This window comes from Stenella coeruleoalba (genome assembly GCF_951394435.1).
Source record: "Stenella coeruleoalba genome assembly, chromosome: 1".
In the NCBI taxonomy this organism is placed as follows: domain Eukaryota; kingdom Metazoa; phylum Chordata; class Mammalia; order Artiodactyla; family Delphinidae; genus Stenella; species Stenella coeruleoalba.
In genome coordinates this window covers 146,445,264-146,465,859 of record NC_137169.1, presented here as the reverse complement: position 1 = coordinate 146,465,859, position 20,596 = coordinate 146,445,264, and the positions used below count along the sequence as shown (strand labels likewise).

The 20,596-nt window shown below is 54.2% G+C and overlaps 2 protein-coding genes across 8 annotated transcripts in view; one reads left to right on the top strand and one right to left on the bottom strand.

Annotated features, from left to right (window-relative positions):
* TMEM63A (transmembrane protein 63A) overlaps positions 1 to 10,765 on the top strand; it is a 32,735-nt gene extending 21,970 nt beyond the window's left edge. For all 5 annotated transcript variants that reach the window (XM_079925602.1, XM_079925601.1, XM_079925600.1 and 2 more), the window contains 10 exons: positions 1,225 to 1,378; positions 3,527 to 3,633; positions 3,775 to 3,861; positions 4,325 to 4,387; positions 5,336 to 5,498; positions 6,396 to 6,501; positions 7,932 to 8,099; positions 8,820 to 8,935; positions 9,286 to 9,348; positions 10,585 to 10,765. In XM_079925602.1, coding sequence (XP_079781728.1) covers positions 1,225 to 1,378; positions 3,527 to 3,633; positions 3,775 to 3,861; positions 4,325 to 4,387; positions 5,336 to 5,498; positions 6,396 to 6,501; positions 7,932 to 8,099; positions 8,820 to 8,935; positions 9,286 to 9,348; positions 10,585 to 10,758 — 1,201 coding nt within the window. In that variant the 3' untranslated portion in view covers positions 10,759 to 10,765. The remainder of the gene's footprint in view (positions 1 to 1,224; positions 1,379 to 3,526; positions 3,634 to 3,774; positions 3,862 to 4,324; positions 4,388 to 5,335; positions 5,499 to 6,395; positions 6,502 to 7,931; positions 8,100 to 8,819; positions 8,936 to 9,285; positions 9,349 to 10,584) is intronic.
* Positions 10,766 to 10,810: 45 nt separating this feature from the next.
* EPHX1 (epoxide hydrolase 1) overlaps positions 10,811 to 20,596 on the bottom strand; it is a 41,363-nt gene continuing 31,577 nt past the window's right edge. For 2 of the 3 annotated variants that reach the window (XM_079925645.1, XM_079925644.1), the window contains exons 5-9: positions 20,467 to 20,596; positions 19,747 to 19,952; positions 17,310 to 17,418; positions 13,186 to 13,302; positions 10,811 to 12,574 (exon numbers count right to left, since the gene is read on the bottom strand). In XM_079925645.1, coding sequence (XP_079781771.1) covers positions 12,373 to 12,574; positions 13,186 to 13,302; positions 17,310 to 17,418; positions 19,747 to 19,952; positions 20,467 to 20,596 — 764 coding nt within the window. In that variant the 3' untranslated portion in view covers positions 10,811 to 12,372. The remainder of the gene's footprint in view (positions 12,575 to 13,185; positions 13,303 to 17,309; positions 17,419 to 19,746; positions 19,953 to 20,466) is intronic. The other variant, XM_079925643.1, reaches the window with a different exon arrangement.

Below are 20,596 nucleotides of genomic sequence, written 5' to 3'. Positions count from 1 at the left end.
GGACTTCACTCCATTGTTTCTCCCCGGTATCAGCAGTGTCTGGTAGGATTATAATGGGAGCAATGTATGTAATTTTAAGTTTCCTTTTAGCCACATTAAAAAAAGTAAAAGAAACTGGGGAGTTCCCTGGTTGCCTAGTGGTTAGGATTTCAGGTTTCACGGCCATGGCCCAGGTTCAGTCCCCGGTCAGGGAACTGAGATCCTGCAAGGTGCACGGTGAGGCCAAAAAACACACAAAAAAACACAACAAAAAAACAGGTCTTAAAAAAAAAGAAACTGTTAAAATTAACTTTAATAAGAGTTCTCCCTCTGTATCTAAAATATTATCATTTTAATATGTAATCAGTTTTTTTTAATTGAGATGTTTTAGTCTCCTTTTCATACGTAGTGTCTTTGAGATCCAGCGTGTATGTGCCACTTCTGGCCCATCTCTGTTTGGACCAGCCACATTTCAACACGCAGTAGCCTGCTGTGGCTCGAGGCTGCTGTAACAGACGGTGCAGCCCTGGGTTAGGTGCCAGCCGCCTCTCTAGCCTGGGCCCCAAGCTGGTGAGCCGAGCTGTGTCCACAGGAGCCTTAAGCACCATGCCGAGGGTGAGGACAGCCCCGCAGAGGCCCCAGCATGGCTCGTCATCCGGCCTGGCCTCAGTTCCTGGTCCAGAGCAGGGTTTGGGCGCCCATCTCCACCGGGCTGTATTTCAGCCCCTGGCAGTTCTGCTCTTTGGGTCACTGAGCTTTCTAAACTTGGGACTGGTTTGTCGGTCTGCTCCTGGTGGGGTGAGAAGCCAGGCGGGTTCCAGCTGCGCCTTTTGCTTTTGTCCCCCGCCTCCCTCCAGCTCACACCACAGCTCACGGCCCTGTGGGGAGTCACGTGTCTTTAGTGTGTCTGAGAAGTGCCATGTTGCAGCCTTGTTTGGTCTGCTGGGGGGCTCATGGCATCTCTTCGAGTAGGTTCTGGCTCCCAGGCTCTAGCTGCAGATAACCTGTTTTCCCTCTGAGCTAATAGGGACCCCAAATTCGACCTTCCTATAGCTGAAGGTCAGTGCAGGACACTTGCCTGTGCTCCCAAGGTCAAGATGGGCCCTCAGCCAGAGCCCTCAGTCTAGTCTCTTGCCTTGCCTAAATTTGACCTTCCGACTCACCCAAGCCGTGGGCACTGTAGGTGTCATAGGTGGCCAGAGCCTGAGAGATAAACCTCCAAGGCCTGTGTCCTCCCCTCTGCAGGAAGAACCTCTCTATCCAGGGCCTCCGCTGGTGGTTCCAATGGCTGGGCATCAACTTCACTCTCTTCTTGGGGCTGTTTTTCCTGACCACGCCCTCCATCATCCTGTCCACCATGGACAAGTTCAACGTCACCAAACCCATCCATGCGCTAAATGTGAGTGACCACTCTGCAGGGCCTCTGCCAAGAGGGCATGGCGGGTGCGGGAGGAATGAGACCGAGAGCCGCGGGGGCCGCTGAAGCCAGAGGCCGTGTCACTCGGCTCACGTGCTTTGAAGCCCCTGAGCAGGCACGGCCACATTTACTACAATGTCTTTATAGTAACGTTATGTAGATATCCATGTGTGTATATACTTTACGTATACATGTAAGTGTATGTATACGTGTGTGTATATGTGTTAACTATAGAGACATAGATACAGTGGAATCAACCTAAATGTTCACCAGTAGGGGTAGAATTAGGAGTTGAACGAGGTATATTCAGTCTGACAGACTGTTAAGCATCCATTAAAAAACTGTATAGACTTTGTGGCAGACGTGGGGTTTTACGATAAAAGCAGAACATGAAATTCTCTCTCAGCTGTGGTTATAGCGGTGTGCCAGTCATGTGTGTGCAGGATGGCTGCTACGGGGAGTGGGTAGCGAAGGATGCAAAGCGCTTCTCTGGTTGGGGTGGCAGGGTCATGAATCAAGTTTTCTTTTTATATTTCAGTTTCTGATAATCCTGTTGTAAAGGTCCTTATTCTAGATAGGTAATGGATGATTTTTAAGGACGTTAGATGAATTGATAACAGCTGAACACTCCCTAAAATGGCATCTACTTGGTTTCCCACAATTGGCTTTGCTGAAATATCACTCCATATCCTTTCTTTTTTCTTCAGTTCCACTTGGCATTTGGTTAATCACACTCTGGGAGAGCACGGTGGGCTGGGGGGCCTGAGGGCCTGGTCCTCGCTCTGCCATTCCCTAGCTGAGGAATTCTGAGCCTTGGTTTTTCCTCTAAAAACTGGCTTTGTCCTCTATAACACTCCGCTATGTTATACCCATGGGGCCGTTGTGATGACCAAATGACTCAATAGATAATAAAAAATATGTAAGTTTTGTTTAGATTTAAAGCATCTACATGTTTATTCCTTTGCCAGTCTTTTGATGTATGGTCAAGGCCTGTTCTTTTGAGGAAGGATCTGCTGACTGGATTTCCCCTTTGTGTATTTTATATAAAACACACGCTTATTTCATTGTTTGTGATTCTAGTTTTGCTTTCTCACAGTCAAGCAAGAACTTAAAGATACTTGCAAAGCCGTTCAAAGTATAGAACCCTCCTAGATTTCATTTCCCTTGGTCTTTTACAGTTAATTCACTCTCATCTAATTCAGCAGCGTTTTTGAGAAATTGGCCTTTATCAAGTCTTTCCAATGTACCCAACTTAGTTTTCAAAGAAATCTCTCTATTGCTATGCTCATTTTATCAGAGAAGGTAATAAGTTAATCGAACCATGTAATTGCAATAACAAGTACAACAGGCATAGATGAGATTGGGAACAATCACGAAGCAGTTCTGGGAAGCTACGACTGGGCCAGGTGGCTGGGGAAGGGCCCTGGCCGTCAGTGCTCTGTCTTCCTTTGGCGTCCGTCATTGGCTTTCTATAGGGAATGGAGGAGGTTATCTCTCTGGTCAGTAAGACAAGTGGAGTTCAGTTGTATGTGAAGTTGCATTCTTCACTCTAAAGAGCTATAAAGGGACTTCCCTGGAGGTTCAGTGGTTAAGACTCTATGCTTCCACTGCAGGGGGTACAGGTTCGATCCCTGGTGGGGGAACTAAAATCCCAAATGTCACATAGCGTGGCCAAAAATCTTCTTTAAATAAAAATAAGAAAAATAAAGCACTGGGGCTTCCCTGGTGGTGCAGTGGTTGAGAGTCCGCCTGCCGATGCAGGGGACGCGGGTTCGTGCCCCGGTCCGGGAAGATCCCACGTGCCGCGGAGCGGCTGGGCCCGTGAGCCATGGCCGCTGGGCCTGCGTGTCCGGAGCCTGTGCTCCGCAACGGGAGAGGCCACAGCAGTGAGAGGCCCGTGTACCGCCAAAAAAAAAAAAAAAAAAGAAAAAGAAAAAGAAAGCACTGTACAAATGTCAGGTGCTGTTATTGTCTGTTCAGCCGACATTATCTACCCTGTACCAGGTACAGTGTTGCTTCTGGGGGACAAAAGTGACCAAAATCCCAGAGGTCACTGAGTCACCATGCCAACAGGTCATGGCCCAAAGCCCCCAGGGCTCACAGCTCTCTCTGCTGTGGACTGTTTTCTAGGACCCCATCATCAGCCAGTTCTTCCCAACCCTCCTCCTGTGGTCCTTCTCAGCCCTGCTGCCCACCGTCGTTTACTACTCTACGGTGCTGGAGTCTCACTGGACCAAGTGAGTTCCCTGGGGCTTGCCCCTGAGGTGGGTGTCTCTGATGCCCCCTCCCCGCCAGCGCGATGGGCATACAGCCGGGGCCTTACTGCGGACGCCCGGTGCACCTGAGGGACTGTGACGGCTCACTCTGACTTCCTGCAGGTCAGGGGAAAACCGAATCATGATGACCAAGGTCTACATATTCTTGATCTTCATGGTGCTGATTCTGCCCTCCCTGGGCCTCACCAGGTACATATTACCACCTCCTGCTCTAAATTCAGAACCAGGGTCACAACAGAGAACACTGTCCTCAAGAAAATGCAGATGCTTTGGGAGTGGTTGCAAATTCCTGACGACATTTGAACCTGTCACACTCACTTGGCATGCAATTGTGCCGGCCCACTGATTCTTCCAGAGATATGATCTTTCTGCCTTAAAAAAAAAAAAAAAAGCTTGAAAATGAAACTTACCATGGACCTTCCACTTAGGGAGAGGGTCTCATCATGGCTTTGGTTATTTTGAGGAAGGAAGTTTCTGTTAAAGCAGGCCCTGATGAGTTATGGTATAATAAGTAGCATCTTAGAGAACCAGGGTAGATCTTGAGATTTGGCCTTTTTTTTAAAAAAAAAAAAAGCAAAAGAAAATGAAAACATATGCAGTGATCACATGGACTGTTGGAAATAAGTTCTTACGGGATTCATTTTTCTTTCAGTTTGGATTTTTTCTTCCGGTGGCTCTTTGATAAAACTTCCTCGGAGGCCTCTGTCAGGTTGGAGTAAGTATCGGCCACGCTGAGTTTTGGAGCCACGTCCCCCAGGGGCTGGGGCTGGGGCTGCAGTGGGGGGAGGGTTGTCTGTCCTTCAGGGCCTGTGGACTCCCCGCACCACTACGGGTTCCTGGCGGGGCTGCACCGGGGGAACTGACCCACTTTGTGCTACAAGTGCAGAAATGTGGTTAATCTTTTAGGTTGAAACTCAATTAGTGGCGTTCTCATTCATTCTTTGAAACTTACTTACTGAGAACAGAACCGCCTGGGGAGAAGGAACTGCTGGGTCTCAGTGGTGCCAGGGAAGGGGGAAGGAGAATAATAATTAACACTGCAACCAGAATGACTGTCTGGTCCAGGATTATTTTTGCTAGGAGAGAGGAGTTGAACTTATTTCTAATGTGTGTCCTCGTTAGTATTTTCAACTTGTACCGAACCCACTTAATAGTAATAGCTGTTATTTAAGAAGATGCTATGCTAAATGCTTGATTCTTTCTTTCATTTAATCTTTAAACAAGCTATGAGTCAGAAATTTGACTATTTCCATTTTACAGATGAGACTGAGGCCCAGACATGCTGAAGAAAAAAAGGCTACCCAGCTAGTTAAGAGACAGAGCTGGGATTCATTCCCAGCCCCTACTGTACTATACTTTAAGTCCTAATGTAGGCCCGAATGTCCAAGATAGACTTCTCCAAAGGACTGCTCACAGGGAAGCCTGGCCGTGCCTATCTGAAAGGATAGAGTGAATTTTCTTAAATGGGTTCTCGCTGGGTAAACTGAGGACTTGGGAGCTGGCAGCCACAGACAGACACACCCATACCCCACCAGCTCGGGTCTAGGTTGACAGTGACTCCCAGATGGCCAAATCCGTGGTCAGTTCTGAGTCCCGTCTCTGCTCAGTCACGGGCCCCTCTCCCTCTCGGGGCGCTCAGCTCGCACACCCGGTGGTTCCCCAGGTGCGTCTTCCTGCCCGACCAGGGCGCCTTCTTTGTGAACTATGTCATCGCCTCGGCCTTCATTGGCAACGGCATGGAGCTGCTGCGGCTGCCCGGCCTCATCCTCTACACCTTCCGCATGGTCATGGCCAAGACTGCAGCCGACCGCAGAAACATCAAGCAGGTACAGAGCCTGGGGGTGGGCGCCGCCTTCGTCCCAGAGCCTCCCCGCCGCGCGCGTTCACCCAGCCGCCTGCTAAGTGCCGGGCACTCTGCTCAGGGCCTCTCAACTGGGCCCAGGGCTGTGGGGGGAGGAGGTGTAAGGAGCCTGGGTGAGGGCCTGGCTAGGTCATCCTCCACACTGACTCGGGCTGGAGGAGAGAGTGGGGATTTTTGCATTTTAACCGGGCTGATCACACACACACACACACACACACACACACACACACACATTTCTTTCCCATGGACCTTCATTTGCATAAATTCTTAGATTACTACAGAGGTCAAGGCATTTTGGGCTGGTGGCATTTGTTCCAGGAGTCTCTAAATTGGGTGTGTGGGGTTCTCTTTTATTCTCCTTTGCCACTGTGGGAACCATAAGAGGAGAAGCCCTGCATCCTGTCATTTAATCCTCAGAGCCCGCCGTGAGATGGGCGCTACTGGAGTTTGCTTTGCAGACGCACAGACTAAGCCACCTGGAGGTCAAGTGCTTGGCCCGGGACACAGGGCTAGAAGGGGCGGAGTGATGTTGGGTCTGACAGAGTCTGTGGAGTATCATTCTGCAGTCAGATGTAGCCCCTCTGCCCTTTGGGGGCTCACAGGCCTGTTGTGTAGACAGGATTAGAACAAGAGAAACACTACGAAAACACGAGTCATTGTGCCTTTCGAGGTCTGGGTGTGAGCCAGGTGAAGCTGGAGGAGGCTTGTGGAGGGACAGAAGGGGCCTTGAGAGGTGAGGGGCGTGGTGAGCCTCCCACTTCCAAAGTCCTCGCGCACTGTGCTCTCCCCGACCACTTGGAGTGCACAGAGGCGGGTTGGTGTGGACCAAACCCCTAAGCCCCTCACCACCTCCCCCTCCCAGAACCAGGCCTTCGAGTACGAGTTTGGAGCCATGTACGCGTGGATGCTCTGCGTCTTCACCGTCATCATGGCCTACAGCATCACCTGCCCCATCATCGTGCCGTTCGGTGAGTGGCCCTGGGGCCGGTCCCCGGGTAGGCGGATGGCTGACAGCCATCAGCAGGGCGTCCTGGAGCCCCACAAACAGAGGGCCTCTTGTGGCCACAGGAACCAGAAGCTGCCAGGGAGCCACAGGGGACGCCACATTTAATTTCACTTCCCGTGGATTCCTTCCGCGGGCCTTCCAAACTGCGAGCTCTCTTAGTACCCCTCCTGGTCTGAGGGCCTCTGCCGGCTGACCACTTCATTCCTGGCTGACCCTCCGGCAGCGGCTAGCACAGTGCCAGCAGCACTGGTGGAGGCTCTCGTGTTTGTGTCCTGGCTCTAGCAGCCACTGTCACTCTCCACGTGGACTGTCACACTTAATTCTCTCACGATCCTTCAAGGCAGGTCTTGTTTCTGTCCCCTTTTCACAGATGAAGCACTTAACGCTTTGTTAGTGAGGAGTAGAGCCCAGATATGAACTTAGGACTGTTTGACTTACAAGGTCAAGGTCTTGCAATTAAAATACACCATCAGGAGCTGGCAGACAAATGGAAGCGTCTGGAGGGAAACAGAACACCCTGGAGACTGTTGGCAGTGATAGCTGTGGTTTAGGGAAAGGAGGAAGTTTTAGTTTTCCCTGTATACTCTTGTACTTTTTTTTTTTTTTGCGGTACGCAGGCCTCTCACTGCTGTGGCCTCTCCTGTTGCGGAGCACAGGCTCCGGACGCGCAGGCTCAGCGGCCATGGCTCACGGGCCCAGCCGCTCCGCAGCATGTGGGATCCTCCCGGACCGGGGCACGAACCCGCGTCCCCTGCCATTGGCAGGCGGACTCTCAACCACTGTGCCACCAGGGAAGCCCTCGTACTATTTTTAAAGATCTACGATAGTATTACTCCTTCAAAACAACAACAAAAAATGTTTTTAAAGAACCTGACATGATAGAAAAGGCAGCACCCACCCACCTCCTGTGCCATCCCTGGGTTTAGACGCTTGGGCATCTGTTGGCAGTGACGGTACAGGGGGTCAGCTTGGGTGGGAGAAGGAAAGGAGCATGGGAGCACTGAGGGATAAGAGGAGGGGGGCTCAGCGTGGGAGGAAGTTGAGGCCAGGCCTCTGGGTGTAAAATCGCTTCTTTCCCCAAAATGGTCCTAGAATTTCAATGTTCCGTGGGGACAGCAGTACAGACACCTCTACTCCCTGGGTCAGAAAGAGGCTGGGAGGGAGGGAGGGGAGGTGGGGAAAGGAGAGAGGGGGAGAGGTGGACAGGGCGGGGCGGGGCGGGGAGAGAAAGAGAAGGAGAAAAAGCAGTAGGAGCCAGGACGTGCACGTGTGCACGTAGCCCAGCCGCAGCCCCAGCCCAGCTCCCGGCACAAGTAGCCACCTCCAGGAGGAAGGGCGTCGAGTGGCCCCTGCGGCCCAGCCACCGTCCAGCTCACGGCCCTGGCCCTGCAGGCCTCATCTACATCCTGCTCAAGCACATGGTCGACCGGCACAACCTCTACTTCGCCTACCTCCCGGCAAAGCTGGAGAAGAGAATCCACTTCGCAGCTGTGAACCAGGCCTTGGCCGCTCCCATCCTGTGCCTCTTCTGGCTCTACTTCTTTTCCTTCCTGCGCCTGGGTGAGTGGCCTGACTAGGGCGGGGGTGGAGGGCAGGAGGCAACACCCAGCCTCCTATTCCCGCATCCACACCAGCCACTCAAATCCCTTCCTGTTTTAAGAGCATCAACTCGGTGTCCAATCAGAAGGTGGTACCCCAAGGGTGAGGGCTGGTTGGGTACAGCGCCGACAGCCCAGTTCCAAGCTATCCTGAGGTCAGGTGTAACCTGGTGAAGGCCAGGGCGATTGCCCCAGACAGCCTGACAGAGAAGATGGTCCCTTTACCAGCTATGAAGGGGCTGAACCAGAGAGGGGGAAGCTCGTCCGCGATGCTCTTTGCGGGTGTGGATGGGCCCAGGTCCTCACACTTCACGGTGTGGAGGCAGTGGGGACACGCAGGAGGGAGAACTGCCACTCTTGAGAAAAAGGAAGAGGCAGAAGAGATGTGTGACTCTGCCGAGGGCACTGGAGACTGGAGGGAACTAACCCGGCAAGGAAGCTGGCAACTTGCCTTTGACCCGGTGCCCCAGTACCTGAAATCCGACCAGGGATAACGCCAGCTGTTCAGTGGGTCACTCTTTGTGCCCCTGCCTGTGAAGATGCCATCCCAGCTGCTGGAGATGGTGGGAAGGGGGTGGCTGATGCCTTCTCTTCGTCTTCGGCCTGAGGGAGAAGCCACACACGGTTCCTGCACCAGGTGTGACCTCCCCCCCCGCCAAGGCTGGCATCTCTCTGTCCACAGGTCTGAAGGCTCCCCTCACCGTGTTCACCTTCCTGGTGCTTCTGCTTACCATCCTGGTCTGCCTGGCCTACACCTGCTTTGGATGCTTCAAGCACCTCAGCCCTCTGAACTACAAGGTAAAGGGCCCCTCCCCCCCTGCTGCCCAGCCAGGGTCTGGGAGGAGAAGATGGTGGCTTCATCCTCCATACCGTCTCCACCTCTTCCCAGATCAACAGATCAACGGCCCTCTCCAGATTTTATTTATCCACGGGCAAGGCGTGGGTAGCTGGGTGTGATGTGTAGCTTCCCTCCCTGCCCCCTTCCCTGCTCCCTGCACTGCCCACACCATCCTCTCTTGGGCTGCCGCGGGGAGCTTTGTGCCAGCTGGTACTATTATTCTGGGTGTTAATAGTCTGTTTGTTTAGAGGGTGTTAGTTCAGGAAGATCGGTTTTGTTTATCATCGCAAGTTTTTGCTGTTGTCTGCAGACGGAAGAATCGGCAAGTGACAAAGGAAGTGAGGCAGGGGCCCACGTGCCATCACCGTTCACAGTAAGTGCGGTTCTTAGCCAAGCGTGAGCATCTGCACCGGCCCCGACCAGATGGGCCCTGCAAACCTGCTCTGATCCTCTCCTGTTAAGACAGAAGTCCCTTGATCACGTGCCAGGCGGGTTTCTGAATTAACGTCATTTGAGAAGGAATCCCTGGTCCCTCCGGATGTTTTCTCTTGCATGTGTGAAGCCACACCCATCACCAGAAGATAATTAGTTTTGCCTTGATGTATACCCATCTCCCTCGGTTTCAGTTGCCTGCTCACTTTCCTTCTCTGCATATTTAATGCTTGGTGAGCTTGGGCCTTTAGCGAAGCCATATGGCAAGGCCCTGCGGTTTGATGAAGCTTTATCAGAGCATTTCGCCAGCACCTGCCTGCGTGAGGTCCTTTGCTAGGCACCTAGAGGGTGTCACACTAACTCCCCTCTGAATTCAACAAATGAACATTTTACCTGCTATGGAGGGGGGGCACAGTGTTAGAAAGACACCAGGACTCCTTTCCTTCCTGGTTCTTCCTGCTTCCGGCCTCCAGGGTCCTGCTCCTAGGGTGGGGTTGGGAAAGGAGGGTGGAGCCACAGGCTCCCGGAGCTGTGACCGCCCGGCCTGACAGACAGGGCTGGGACAGCGCCGATCTAGATCAGCAGCAGCATTCTTTCCAGTGGCTCCCTCTCGGGTGTCAGTGTCTGTCTCTGGACCAGCCCCAGAGGAGGTTTCAGGAAGATTCATTACCCAGAGGCACACCTGTGACTGTGCCTGCCAGACAGGGCAGGGGGATGATGCAGATCCCTCGTTCCCAGCCTGGTTCAGGTCGGCAGCTGGAGTCTGGGATTGAGAGGAAACAGAACCTGCAGAGTCGGTCAGCTGCTCAGAAGTCCCACTGACAGCATCCTAAGCCTGCCCTGTGTCGATAGAGCTGTTTCCTACATAGAGTGAGAAGTTCTTCTAGAATCCAGTGCCAGGAAGAGTTTTGTTTCCTCTGAGAAATTGATGTGTGCGCTTTCTTCTGCCTGACCAGGAGAACTGTGACTGTGTGTTCTGATTTGCTCTGGCTGTTAGGAAAATCTGCAGTTGGCATAGTTTAGGTCCTGATGTCCTAGGTTGATGTTATTTCTTTGTGTCCTTCACGAGCATTCTGTGTGTCTTCCGGCTGGAGGGAGGCGGGGCGGTAGGGGAGGAACGGGATAGGGACTCTCGTGCCCACCCCACCCAAGCACTAACACCCCCATTTGTTGGCAGTCCTATGTGCCCCGGATTCTGAACAGCTTGTCCTCGGAGAAAACAGCCCTGTCCCCGCAGCAGCAGCAGACCTACGGTGCCATCGCCATCCACAACATCAGTGGGACCGTCCCACGGCAGTGCCTGGATCAGAGCCCTGCGGACGGCATGGCGGCCGCCCGCCAGGAGGCCTGAGGGCTGGGGAGCTGCCGGGCTGGTCCAGACCCGGGGAGTGGGGAGGGGAAGAGACACAGGTGGAGAAGTGGCTCGACTCCAACCTCAACCAAGTCAGGACTTCTTTCCACCTGTTTAAGCACAACAGCTCTAACAAGATGGGAGCAGAAAGGGGCTCTGGCCCCTGGCTGAGGCGGAAGTGCGGGACTGCCATCAGGTGGTGGTCTTTTCTAGTCCTAGCAGTGGTAAGGGCAGGATGTGCAGCTCTGGCCTCTCCCTTGCTTGCCCGAGGCTCTGTTTATTTCCAAGTCCCCCTTCTGCGTAAGTGCTCAGCTCTGTGGCCGGGATGGTGCCCCTGACGGTTTTCAGCAGGATCGTGTGTTGGCACTGTGTTCCTCCAACCCATTAGTGTGGTGACTGTATCAAGCAAGAGGGGGAGGTACCATGTGGAAGACCTTCTCCCTCTGAGCATTCAGACACTGCCCCCCTCCTCCGGGCACACATGCAACTGATAACCAAAGAGTCTGCAGCAACCACAGGCCTGAGATGGGTGCCAGATGATGGTCCAGGTCCATCCCAGCTTCCCCTTCTGGCTATCAGGCCCTTCACACCCCTGCCCCCCGGCCCCCCGGAGCGAGCCACAGGGCGCAGGACGGGAGCGGGCCGGTGCTGGGCTGCCCCAGTCTCCTCTACGTCCCTGCCATGGTTCTGTGTTTTTCTGTCACGTTGCCAGTGACACTGTGGCTGGGTTAGGGTCCCCTGCAGCTGGCAGAGACAATGAGGACCACTAATAAAATGCCCATTCAGCCAGACTGGTGAGATGCCGCCTCTTCGGGGCCCAGTGCGTGGGGCTCAGCCTCCAGCCCTTGATTCCATCTGTCTGTTCCCTCCAAAGGGAGCAGTGCTCAGGGCCTCCTTGAAGCCAAGGGAGATCTATGGCCACAGAAGGAGGGGCGCCGCCTCTTGCTTTTTCTCGCCCCACGGGATCCCGCGGCTTGGGACGCACCTTTGGGCACTTGCCAGAGAAGCTGCCTCCCTACTGCCAGAGGCACAAGCTGGTGTGATGGGTGCCGGTGGGCAGAGCTGGGAGGCCGCTTCCATCCCCGCCCAGGCGAGGTGGGCAGGTCCCCGGCAGTCACTCGGCCTCACTGCCTCTGCTCAGAGCTGCCTCGGGCGGCACCTGGGAAGACAGAGTGGCCTCCCGCCGGCCCCAGCGGCCCATCCTGCCTCTCCTGGCCAGGCTGGAGCAAGGGCCCCAGTGCAGACCTGGCAGCTCTGCTGGAAGGGGCACCCCACGTGGGGCAGGGGCTCAACATGTCACTTGTTCCAGCCGCTCTTAGAAGGAAGATCATTTATCATCAAAGCCATGTTGCTTAACAAAGTGTGTGGGGAGTGTGTGTGGAGGGGTGAGCACGGGGTCCCAGCACGGGCAGGGGATGGAAGCAAGCACATTCCTGGGGAAAGGGGCAACTCCGCCAACAGAGGACTGGGAGGGGGCCTCCCTGCCAGCCTCACTTCTACTGGGAGCTGGGCTGGGAGACCGGGGGCTTCCGGGGAAAACAGTGGGTGTCGGGAGGAAGCCTGCCATGCCAGGGCAGGGGCTGCCTGCGAGGTGACAGCCGGTCCCCGCCGGGGTCACTGCCGCTCCAGCAGCCCCACGAACTTGTGGATGTCCTGGGCGAGCAGCTCTGGCTCCTCAAAGGCAGCAAAGTGGCCCCCACGGGGCATGTAGGAATAAGAGATGAGTTTCGGGTATTTGGACTTCACCCACTTTTCTGGGACATGTATTACCTCACAAGGGAAGGCAGCAAAGCCCATGGGCACGTGGACCTTTATCCTGGAAGAGACAGAGATCCCACTGAGGGGGAAGCTGTGTCCTGGTCCCCCTCTCCCCCAAGGCAGGGCTTCAGGGGGCTGGGGGTTCAGTTCGCTCGCCCACGTGGAGCCATAGAAGGACAGACCCAGGGTTTTAACCGCCCACCTCAATTCCAGCCCTCTCTGGGGCCCTCTTTTCTGGAAGGGCTGCCCCAGCTGGACAGCGTCACCGAGGTGGGGTGGGACAGCCTCTAACTCCCACCTTTGTCCCCCCCCTTCCCTCTGCTGCTGCCTGAGAGTCTCCCTGTGAGATCAGGAAAGGGTTCCGGGGAAGTCCCAGAGCCATCACCGCCACCCTAGGACAGCCTCCCGGCCCTGCGGGAGCCCCTCGGGATGTCTGGGGGCCAGGCCTGGTGTTCCCTCCATGAGCTACTTCTAATGACAGGAATCTCTCCCAACGCCCCTGGCCTTTCAATTGTGTTCTCATCTTACACTCCCGGTGCGCACCTAAGGCTAGGCTGTACTTTACCGCATCAAACGTCCTCCCTCGAGTCCAAGGCCAGGCCATTCCCCTGCTCCCTGCCTCGGAGGCACCCTCCTCAGAAGCCCCGCTCCGGGCTCAGCCGGACTTACCCCTCGTGCCTACTGTCCAGCCTCATGTTCTCTTTGTAGAAGCGCTGGGAGGAGGTGATGGTGCCTGTCGTCCAGTAGAGCATCACGCCCGTCAGCAGATCGTCCAGGGAGAACTTCCTGGGAAAGCAGACCAGAAGGCCCCTCTCAGTGCCAGGTGCAGTTGTATGACAAATAAGGGCCGCCACTTTCAAGCTGTACGCCAGGCGCTATGCCCTCCTGGCTTCCCTCCTCAGGCCTCACTGCCAGCTTGGCGATCTTATCCCCGTGCCACAGGCAGGCCTGGCCCAGCGTCACCATAACCGTGACGACAGGTAATGCAGAGTGATGGCCATGTACAAGGCAGGCTGTCATCTTGGGTGGTGTCAGCCAGCCCCCTCCCTGACCTGCCTAACGGCTCAGGCCAGAAGGGGTGAAGCAGGTGAGGTCAACTGAACCCAGAGGCTTTGGCTGGTCACCGCTGGGTAGCCAGGAGGTCGGTGGGTAGGATGCTGCAAACCCTGCTCAGAGGTGGTGCCCACTCCTGGGACCTCAGTGCAGGCCACCTTCAGACCATCCTCAGGGGGGCCCACCCTGCCAGGCCCTGAGCCAAACCTGATCTCCAGGCAGGCTTCAGAAGCCCCGATCCTGCCCTGACCGGGCACCAGGAGAAGCAGGGCAGGGTCAGCAGCTCCTGGGGCATTTTTATTCACTAGCCCCCAGCTTGCCTCCCGCCAAACCTGTGTCACCCCAGGAGGGAGCCATGGGCTCCTGCAGAGACCCGCCACACCCACTCAGCAGGGGACACCCCTTTTCTTCTCCAGCCTGGGAACTGCTGAGCAGGTGAACCCCACCCAGACTGCAGAGCCCCACACTCTGGAAGGAAATAATCATTTGGTACCTAATGTTGGAGCACGTGGCCTGTAGACTCTGGAAGCCCCACTTCCTCCTGGGCCCACCAGGCCCTCTCTCTCTCCTGCTGCTGGGCTCCCTCAGCCCGGCCTGCGTCCAGAGCCCCCGGAGCCCTCCATATGGCCTCCCCTGCCCTCTTGCTCCCCTGCCATCACTCACCCCTTCAGTACCCTCACCCTGGGGGCCTTCTGCCACCCTGAGCCCACCCGACAGTCCACAGACGTGAGGGGACTCCAGCACTACTGACGCCACGCTCTCCAACCTCAGCTGCCACCTCCTCAGCAGGTCCTGACGGCCGTGTGCTCACCCACAGCCTCCCGCCTGCCCTGCCTGCCTCTTTGAGGAAATCCAAGTTCATGGGGCAGCAGCTCCCACCCCCCATACCCTTCCCTGCTTGAGTCCAGATTTGGGGCTTAGGAGAGCTGTCGCCCCTTGTCCTGGGCCCTAAATGCCTCCATCTGCCTCTTCAGGCCCAAACGTCAGTCACCCGCCCCCCAACCCCGGATGCCCTCAGGCCTTCCCCTCGCTCCATACCCCTGCCCCTCTCTCCCGCCCCTGCCATCTCTCCCATGCCTCCTGACCCTGCACACTGGAACTGTCCCTGCTGCCCAGGCCTCGCAGGTAGGGCCCTCTCACCAGGTCTGTCCTCCCAGACTCTCTCACTTCTGGTCCTTCAGCAGCCAATAAGGCTCCTCCCAGCATCCCTGGATGCCGCCCTGCTGCACTCTGTCTGAGGACATCTACCCTGTGGCTCCAGCTACTAACTCACCAAGAGGACAGTGGAAATAACTCCTTCCAATTCGACCCCCCACCTGAGCTCCAGATCTGTGAGCCCAGTTACCAAGTGGACACCTGCGCCCGGGCATCCTGCCAGCATCTCCCACTCGGCATGTCTGTGACGAAAATGAGCTCAGCCTGTGTCCCCGCCAAGCCCTGCTGCCCTCACTCCTGCATTCCCACCCCATCCTTGCTGCCTGGATTAAAGAACATTTGCGGGCTTCCCTGGTGGCGCAGTGGTTGAGAGTCCGCCTGCCGATGCAGGGGACACGGGTTCGTGCCCCGGTCCGGGAAGATCCCACGTGCCGCGGAGCGGCTGGGCCCGTGAGCCATGGTCGCTGAGCCTGCGTGTCCGGAGCCTGTGCTCCGCAACGGGAGAGGCCACAACAGTGAGAGGCCCGTGTACCGCAAAATAAATAAATAAAATAAAATAAAATAAAAAAGAACATTTGCTGCTCTGCCTGCCAGACTCCTCAGCTGTATGCAGTTAGCTTCGTTGATTCATCAGAAGCCAATTGGCCCAAAATGGTCAGTTTGCTTAATTTACTTGTTTGCTTCAGCTATTTAGATGCAGTTGGTCGATTACATTTTTATCCTTAGAACCACATTTTGCGCCACCAGGGAAGTCCTGAACATCTTTTTAAATGCAATTTTGATAACAAAATGAAAACCAGTCAATGGAAACTGAACAGTTAAAAGAAGCATTTAAACTTGTGAACTGGGACTTCCCTGGTGGCGCAGTGGTTAAGAATCCACCTGCCAATGCAGGGGACATGGGTTCGAGCCCTGGTCCAGGAAGATCCCACATGCCGCAGAGCAACTAAGCCCGTGCGCCACAGCTACTGAGCCTGCGCTCTAGAGCCCGCGTGCCACAACTACTGAGCCCGTACGCCACAACTACTGCAGCCTGCGTGCCTAGAGCCCATGCTCCACAACAAGAGAAGCCACCGCAATGAGAAGCCTGCGCACCGCAATGAAGAGTAGCCCCCGCTCTCCACAACTAGAGAAAGCCCGCACGCAGCAATGAAGACCCAGCACAGCCAAAAATAAATATATAAATTTTTAAAAATAAATAAACGGGTGAACTGGCTTTTGGCAAGTTGGCCAAGTGCTTCCATCACCCCTACAGCTCTGACCACAGCTTGAAAACTGCCACAGCAACCATTTCCACCCTCCTGCAAAAAGATCTGTGTCCCTTATAGAACACAGATCTGATCACGTCTGTCCCCTGCTCAAAGCTTTGGTGCTCTGGTATGCAGCCAAGCAGAAGCTGAAGGGGGAAGCCCGCGGGCCATCTGGCCGGCCTCACATCTGGCTCCAGGTACTTGTGTGCAAGAAGCAGGGCCGGACCCCTCGCCAAGGTGCTCCCGGTGGCACTCCATTGACCTTTGGGTGCTGCCCAGTGTGGGGCGGGGGAGACAGATCCCAGGGTGAGGCTCTTGGAGGACCCACCTGTAGCAATGAGTTTGTGGTCTGGCTCCACTGTACCTGCTCCAGCCTCTGGACAAGTTACCCCTTCCAAGTACACCATGCATTTTAATCACTCCAACCTTTGCTTCTGCTCTTCTCTTTGCCTAAATTCCCTTCTTCGCCTTTTCCAACTGGCAAACTCCTACTCATCCTTTAAGGCCCAGATCAAATAGATTCTCCCAGTCATTTCCCCTCCCTTAAACAGAGTGAATCCTCCTTTCTCTATGCCCCACAGTTCTTGGCATGTATCTTTAGAGCTCATTTCATTAGACAAGTATTTATTGAGCACCAACTATATGCCCAGTGCTGTTCCAGGTGCTGGGGCTAGGGCATGGCTTAGACAAAGTCCCTACTTCCAGGGCCAGATCCATTCACTCTTTTCCACATCTTAGCACTGTATCGGGCACTCTCTGTGTCTCTGAAGCAATAACAAAAGGGATGGGCCCTGGAGAAGGTGGGTCAAGACCAACCTTGATGAAGCTTAGGTCAGACCAGGGACCCAGGAATCTTGTGCTGTCGAGGCTGCAGCCTCCAAGGCTTCGGGAGACAGGACAGCCTCCCCACTCTTTCTGCAGCCACCCTGCAGGACCAGCTTCCACAGAGCATGCATTCCTACGGCCATGAGGCCCGGCTCTTCCAGGGTTCGGGGGCAGGGGCCGTGGGCTGCTCCCACGTCTTGACCAATAAGAGGCTCTTGCTGCCCTCTGGACGCCCCGGTCCCAGGAGGAGGCTGCTTAGCAACCAGAACAGTCTTGAGCCCTGCATCCTATTCTTGACCCCTCCACTGTGAGGCTAGACCTTTCTGGGCCTCAGCTTCCTCATCTAAAAATCAGCGTTAGGCTGGCCACAGGGTGAGGATTTGTGGGACATCCAGCAACAGATGGAACTTGCTGACCATCCCACCCAGATAAAGCAGGCAGGGATGAAGATGGCGAGAAGGGAGTGGGTAAGGAAGGCAGTGTCAGCAGCAGGGGTGGACGGGGTCTCACCTCTCCAGGCCTCCATCCTCCAGGTCTCGGAACTCTGGATTGGTCCAGGTAGAAAACTTCTCTAGAATATAGGCAGCCAGTCCCACGGGAGAGTCATTCAGAGCACAGCCTGACATGGGAAGAAGCAAGCGAGCGGCTCAGGCCTGGGGCCAGGGAGCTGGCCAGCAGGACAGAGGTGCGGTGCCGGTCCCCCAGAGCGGCACCGTGGGCAGGAAGCCCGCGTCAGAGCACAGCCCTGCCCTAACTCTAGGAGCACCTCACTTCCTTGACCCTTGGCCTTGGAATCCTTCATGGCAAAAGGGGTAACACCTCTCCCACTACCTCTTAGGGATCCATACGCTACACGGGCAACTTCCTTCAAACTGAAGGGTCTACGACTCCAGGTTTTGTAGGATCCCAATGAGAAGTACATAGGAATGCTGTTTTTAAAAAGTGGGCTTTTTTTGGTTTCTATTCTATGATTAGTGAAAAATTAGAAAAACCTAAAAGTCCAAAATAGGGAACCAGTTACAGATAATATTGATCCACTCATAAGCTCAAAGACTGAGCAAGCATTAAAAATGGCATGGATGGATCTCACAAACAAAATATTCAGCAAAAGAAGCCAGACTCAAAAGAGCACCTATTTGAGGATTCCAAGGCATATAAAGTATAAAAACAGGCAAAAGCAATCTATCTGTCAGAGGTCAGGAGGCTGGCTGCCCTGGGCGTGATGGGTAGTGTCCAGAAGAGGGTACAGGTGGCTTCTGGGCTGGTGGGTCATGCTTTGTTTCTTGAGTGCGTGCTGGTTATATGGACAGATCCCATTTGCGAAAATTCATCAACCAAAATGTTAGCAAGTTCTTCTGCAGGTCTGGGAGAGGAGAGGTAGGGAAGGACGAGAGGTTTCAGGTGACTGTCTTCTATTTTGTGCTTTTCTGCATCTTTCAATTTTTTGACAATGAACATGGATTACTTTTATAATCAGAGGAAAAAAACTGGTTTTATAAAACACTGTTATTATTATCATGAGCTGCCTAACGTGTGTGAGCATGAGACTGTCATGGAAACTCTAAAAGACTTGGAAATGGGCAAAACAATTTCTGGGTATCCTCTGAGTGGAATTCGAAGAGTTTCTAGTGGACCCTTCTGGGGTCATGTGATTGTCAAGGGGATCCCTCTTCCCTTGTCTTAGAGCTATTTTTACAGCTCTGTAAATTGTTGAAAACTGATAGGAATGCAAATGATTCTTGTTCACAGAGAAGCAAAGTAGAGCCTAAAGGTTCTCATCACATAGTAAACAACATTTTTTTTCTCTTTTTTTTGTATCTATGAGATGTTGGATGTTAACTAAACTTATCGTGCTAATCATTTTGCAACAGATGTAAGTCAAGTCATTATGCTGTACACCTTACATGTATACAGTGCTGTATGTCAGTTATATCTCAAAAAAACTAAAAGAAAAATAAATTTGTCCCGTGGAGATTTACTTGAGTTTTACCCTGTGGATTTTGACAAGTTTTGCATCTATTAGCAAATTTACTTTAGTGTTCCCAGTTGCCTTCAAACTGTTCTGTTTTACATTTTACTAGTTCCTTTATTAATTAATGAGTTAAATAAAATCTTTGACACGTGTTCATTTTTTATTTATATGATTTTATCTTTTTAAATATTTGGGGGGTTTTAATTTACATTTGTAAATTACTTTATTGACAAAAAATATAGTATACCCCTCCCACACACAAAGTATAGCTGTGTGATTAATATCTTAAAAAAAATATTATTCCTGGGCTTCCCTGGTGGCGCAATGGTTGAGAGTCCACCTGCCGATGCAGGGGACACGGGTTTGTGCCCCAGTCCGGGAAGATCCCACATGCTGCGGAGCGGCTGGGCCCGTGAGCCATGGCCGCTGAGCCTGCGCGTCCGGAGCCTGTGCTCCGCAACGGGAGAGGCCACAACAGTGAGAGGCCCGCGTACCGCAAAAAAAAAAAAAAATTATTCCTTAACAGGGCCCTGATGGCAGAAACGGTTGCTGGGCCCTCCTCAGTGTCTTGGGGACACTCCCCCGAGGCCCTGGGGCACCCTCCTGCCCCCAAAGCCCCAGGCCTAAAGAGCCCTAGGCTTCGTCCTCCCCCCATCCCTGTCCATCCCTCTGCTTCTCACTGTAGGACTTGGGCTCAGGGGTGGAGGGACCAGGGGTCAAAGCCAACAGGAACACTGATGCCGCTCAATGGAGTTGTTTGGGAATTTTATGACCACGCATCACTCGTGTCTGTGGAGAAATGCCGTGTAAGGGTCGAAGGAGCTCTGAGTCTCTCACAAGAGGTTTTCACCCCGTGAACCGTGTTCCTGGGGTGGGTGAGGCTTCCCCCCGGTTGGGAGCCTTGCTGAATGGAATGGATGTAAGCCCACCCGACCCGAACCACTGAGCCAGGCTTCCCTCCGCCTGCCCACTCACCTACGGTGTCCGGCTTGGTACTCTGGATGTGCAGGTAGCCGCTCTCCCTCAATAAGTTGAAGAAGATCTTCTTTAAGGAGTACATCAGCTCCATATCCCTCTTGGTGTAGCCAAAAAGCCTCCCAAAACGCCGTCCCAGGAGAAGGGTCAGGGTGTAGAAATTTCTTAAAATGAATGCCATGTTCAAGTGCAGGCCTTTCACGTGGCTGAGGGCAGAGAAGGGCCAGGGGAGGCTGGGTGGCATCAAGGATGGGGAAGCGACAGGGGCAGAGATGGAGGAGAAAGAGGCCACAGGGCTGAAGAGCACAGGGCCAGCCTTCTTCGGCCTCTGCCCCCTGGGGTGACCACATGGTGGAAGGGCAGGTCCCGGTCAGGCCTCTCCTGGGACTTGGTCCATCAGAAAGGTATACTCCCCAACTTTCCCCTCCTCTAACTGGCCCTCTCTGCCTGGGAACCTGGCCCAGAGTCACCAATCCTGTGTGACATCAAGTGGAGGGAAGAGCCACGTCGAAGTGCCCCAGGCAGAGCTGAATGACAGGGACCCTCCCTTGTCTCCCCTGGGTCCACACATATCCTGCCTGTGTGGGCCCTGCTCCAAGGCTCAGACACTACTCCCAGGCAGGGCCTGGCGTGCATAACCCGCCTCCCTGCACATCCACCTCACATGGGCTGTGCACACACACCTGCACACGTACACACACGCCTGACAGCCACCCTCACCTGGGCACCAGCTGGGCCATGTTGGTGCAGATCAGGGCTCCCCAGTCTCCGCCTTGAATATAGAATTGCTGGAAGCCCAGCCGCAGCATCAGCTTATAAAAGATCCTGGCAGTGGCCACTGAGTCGAAGC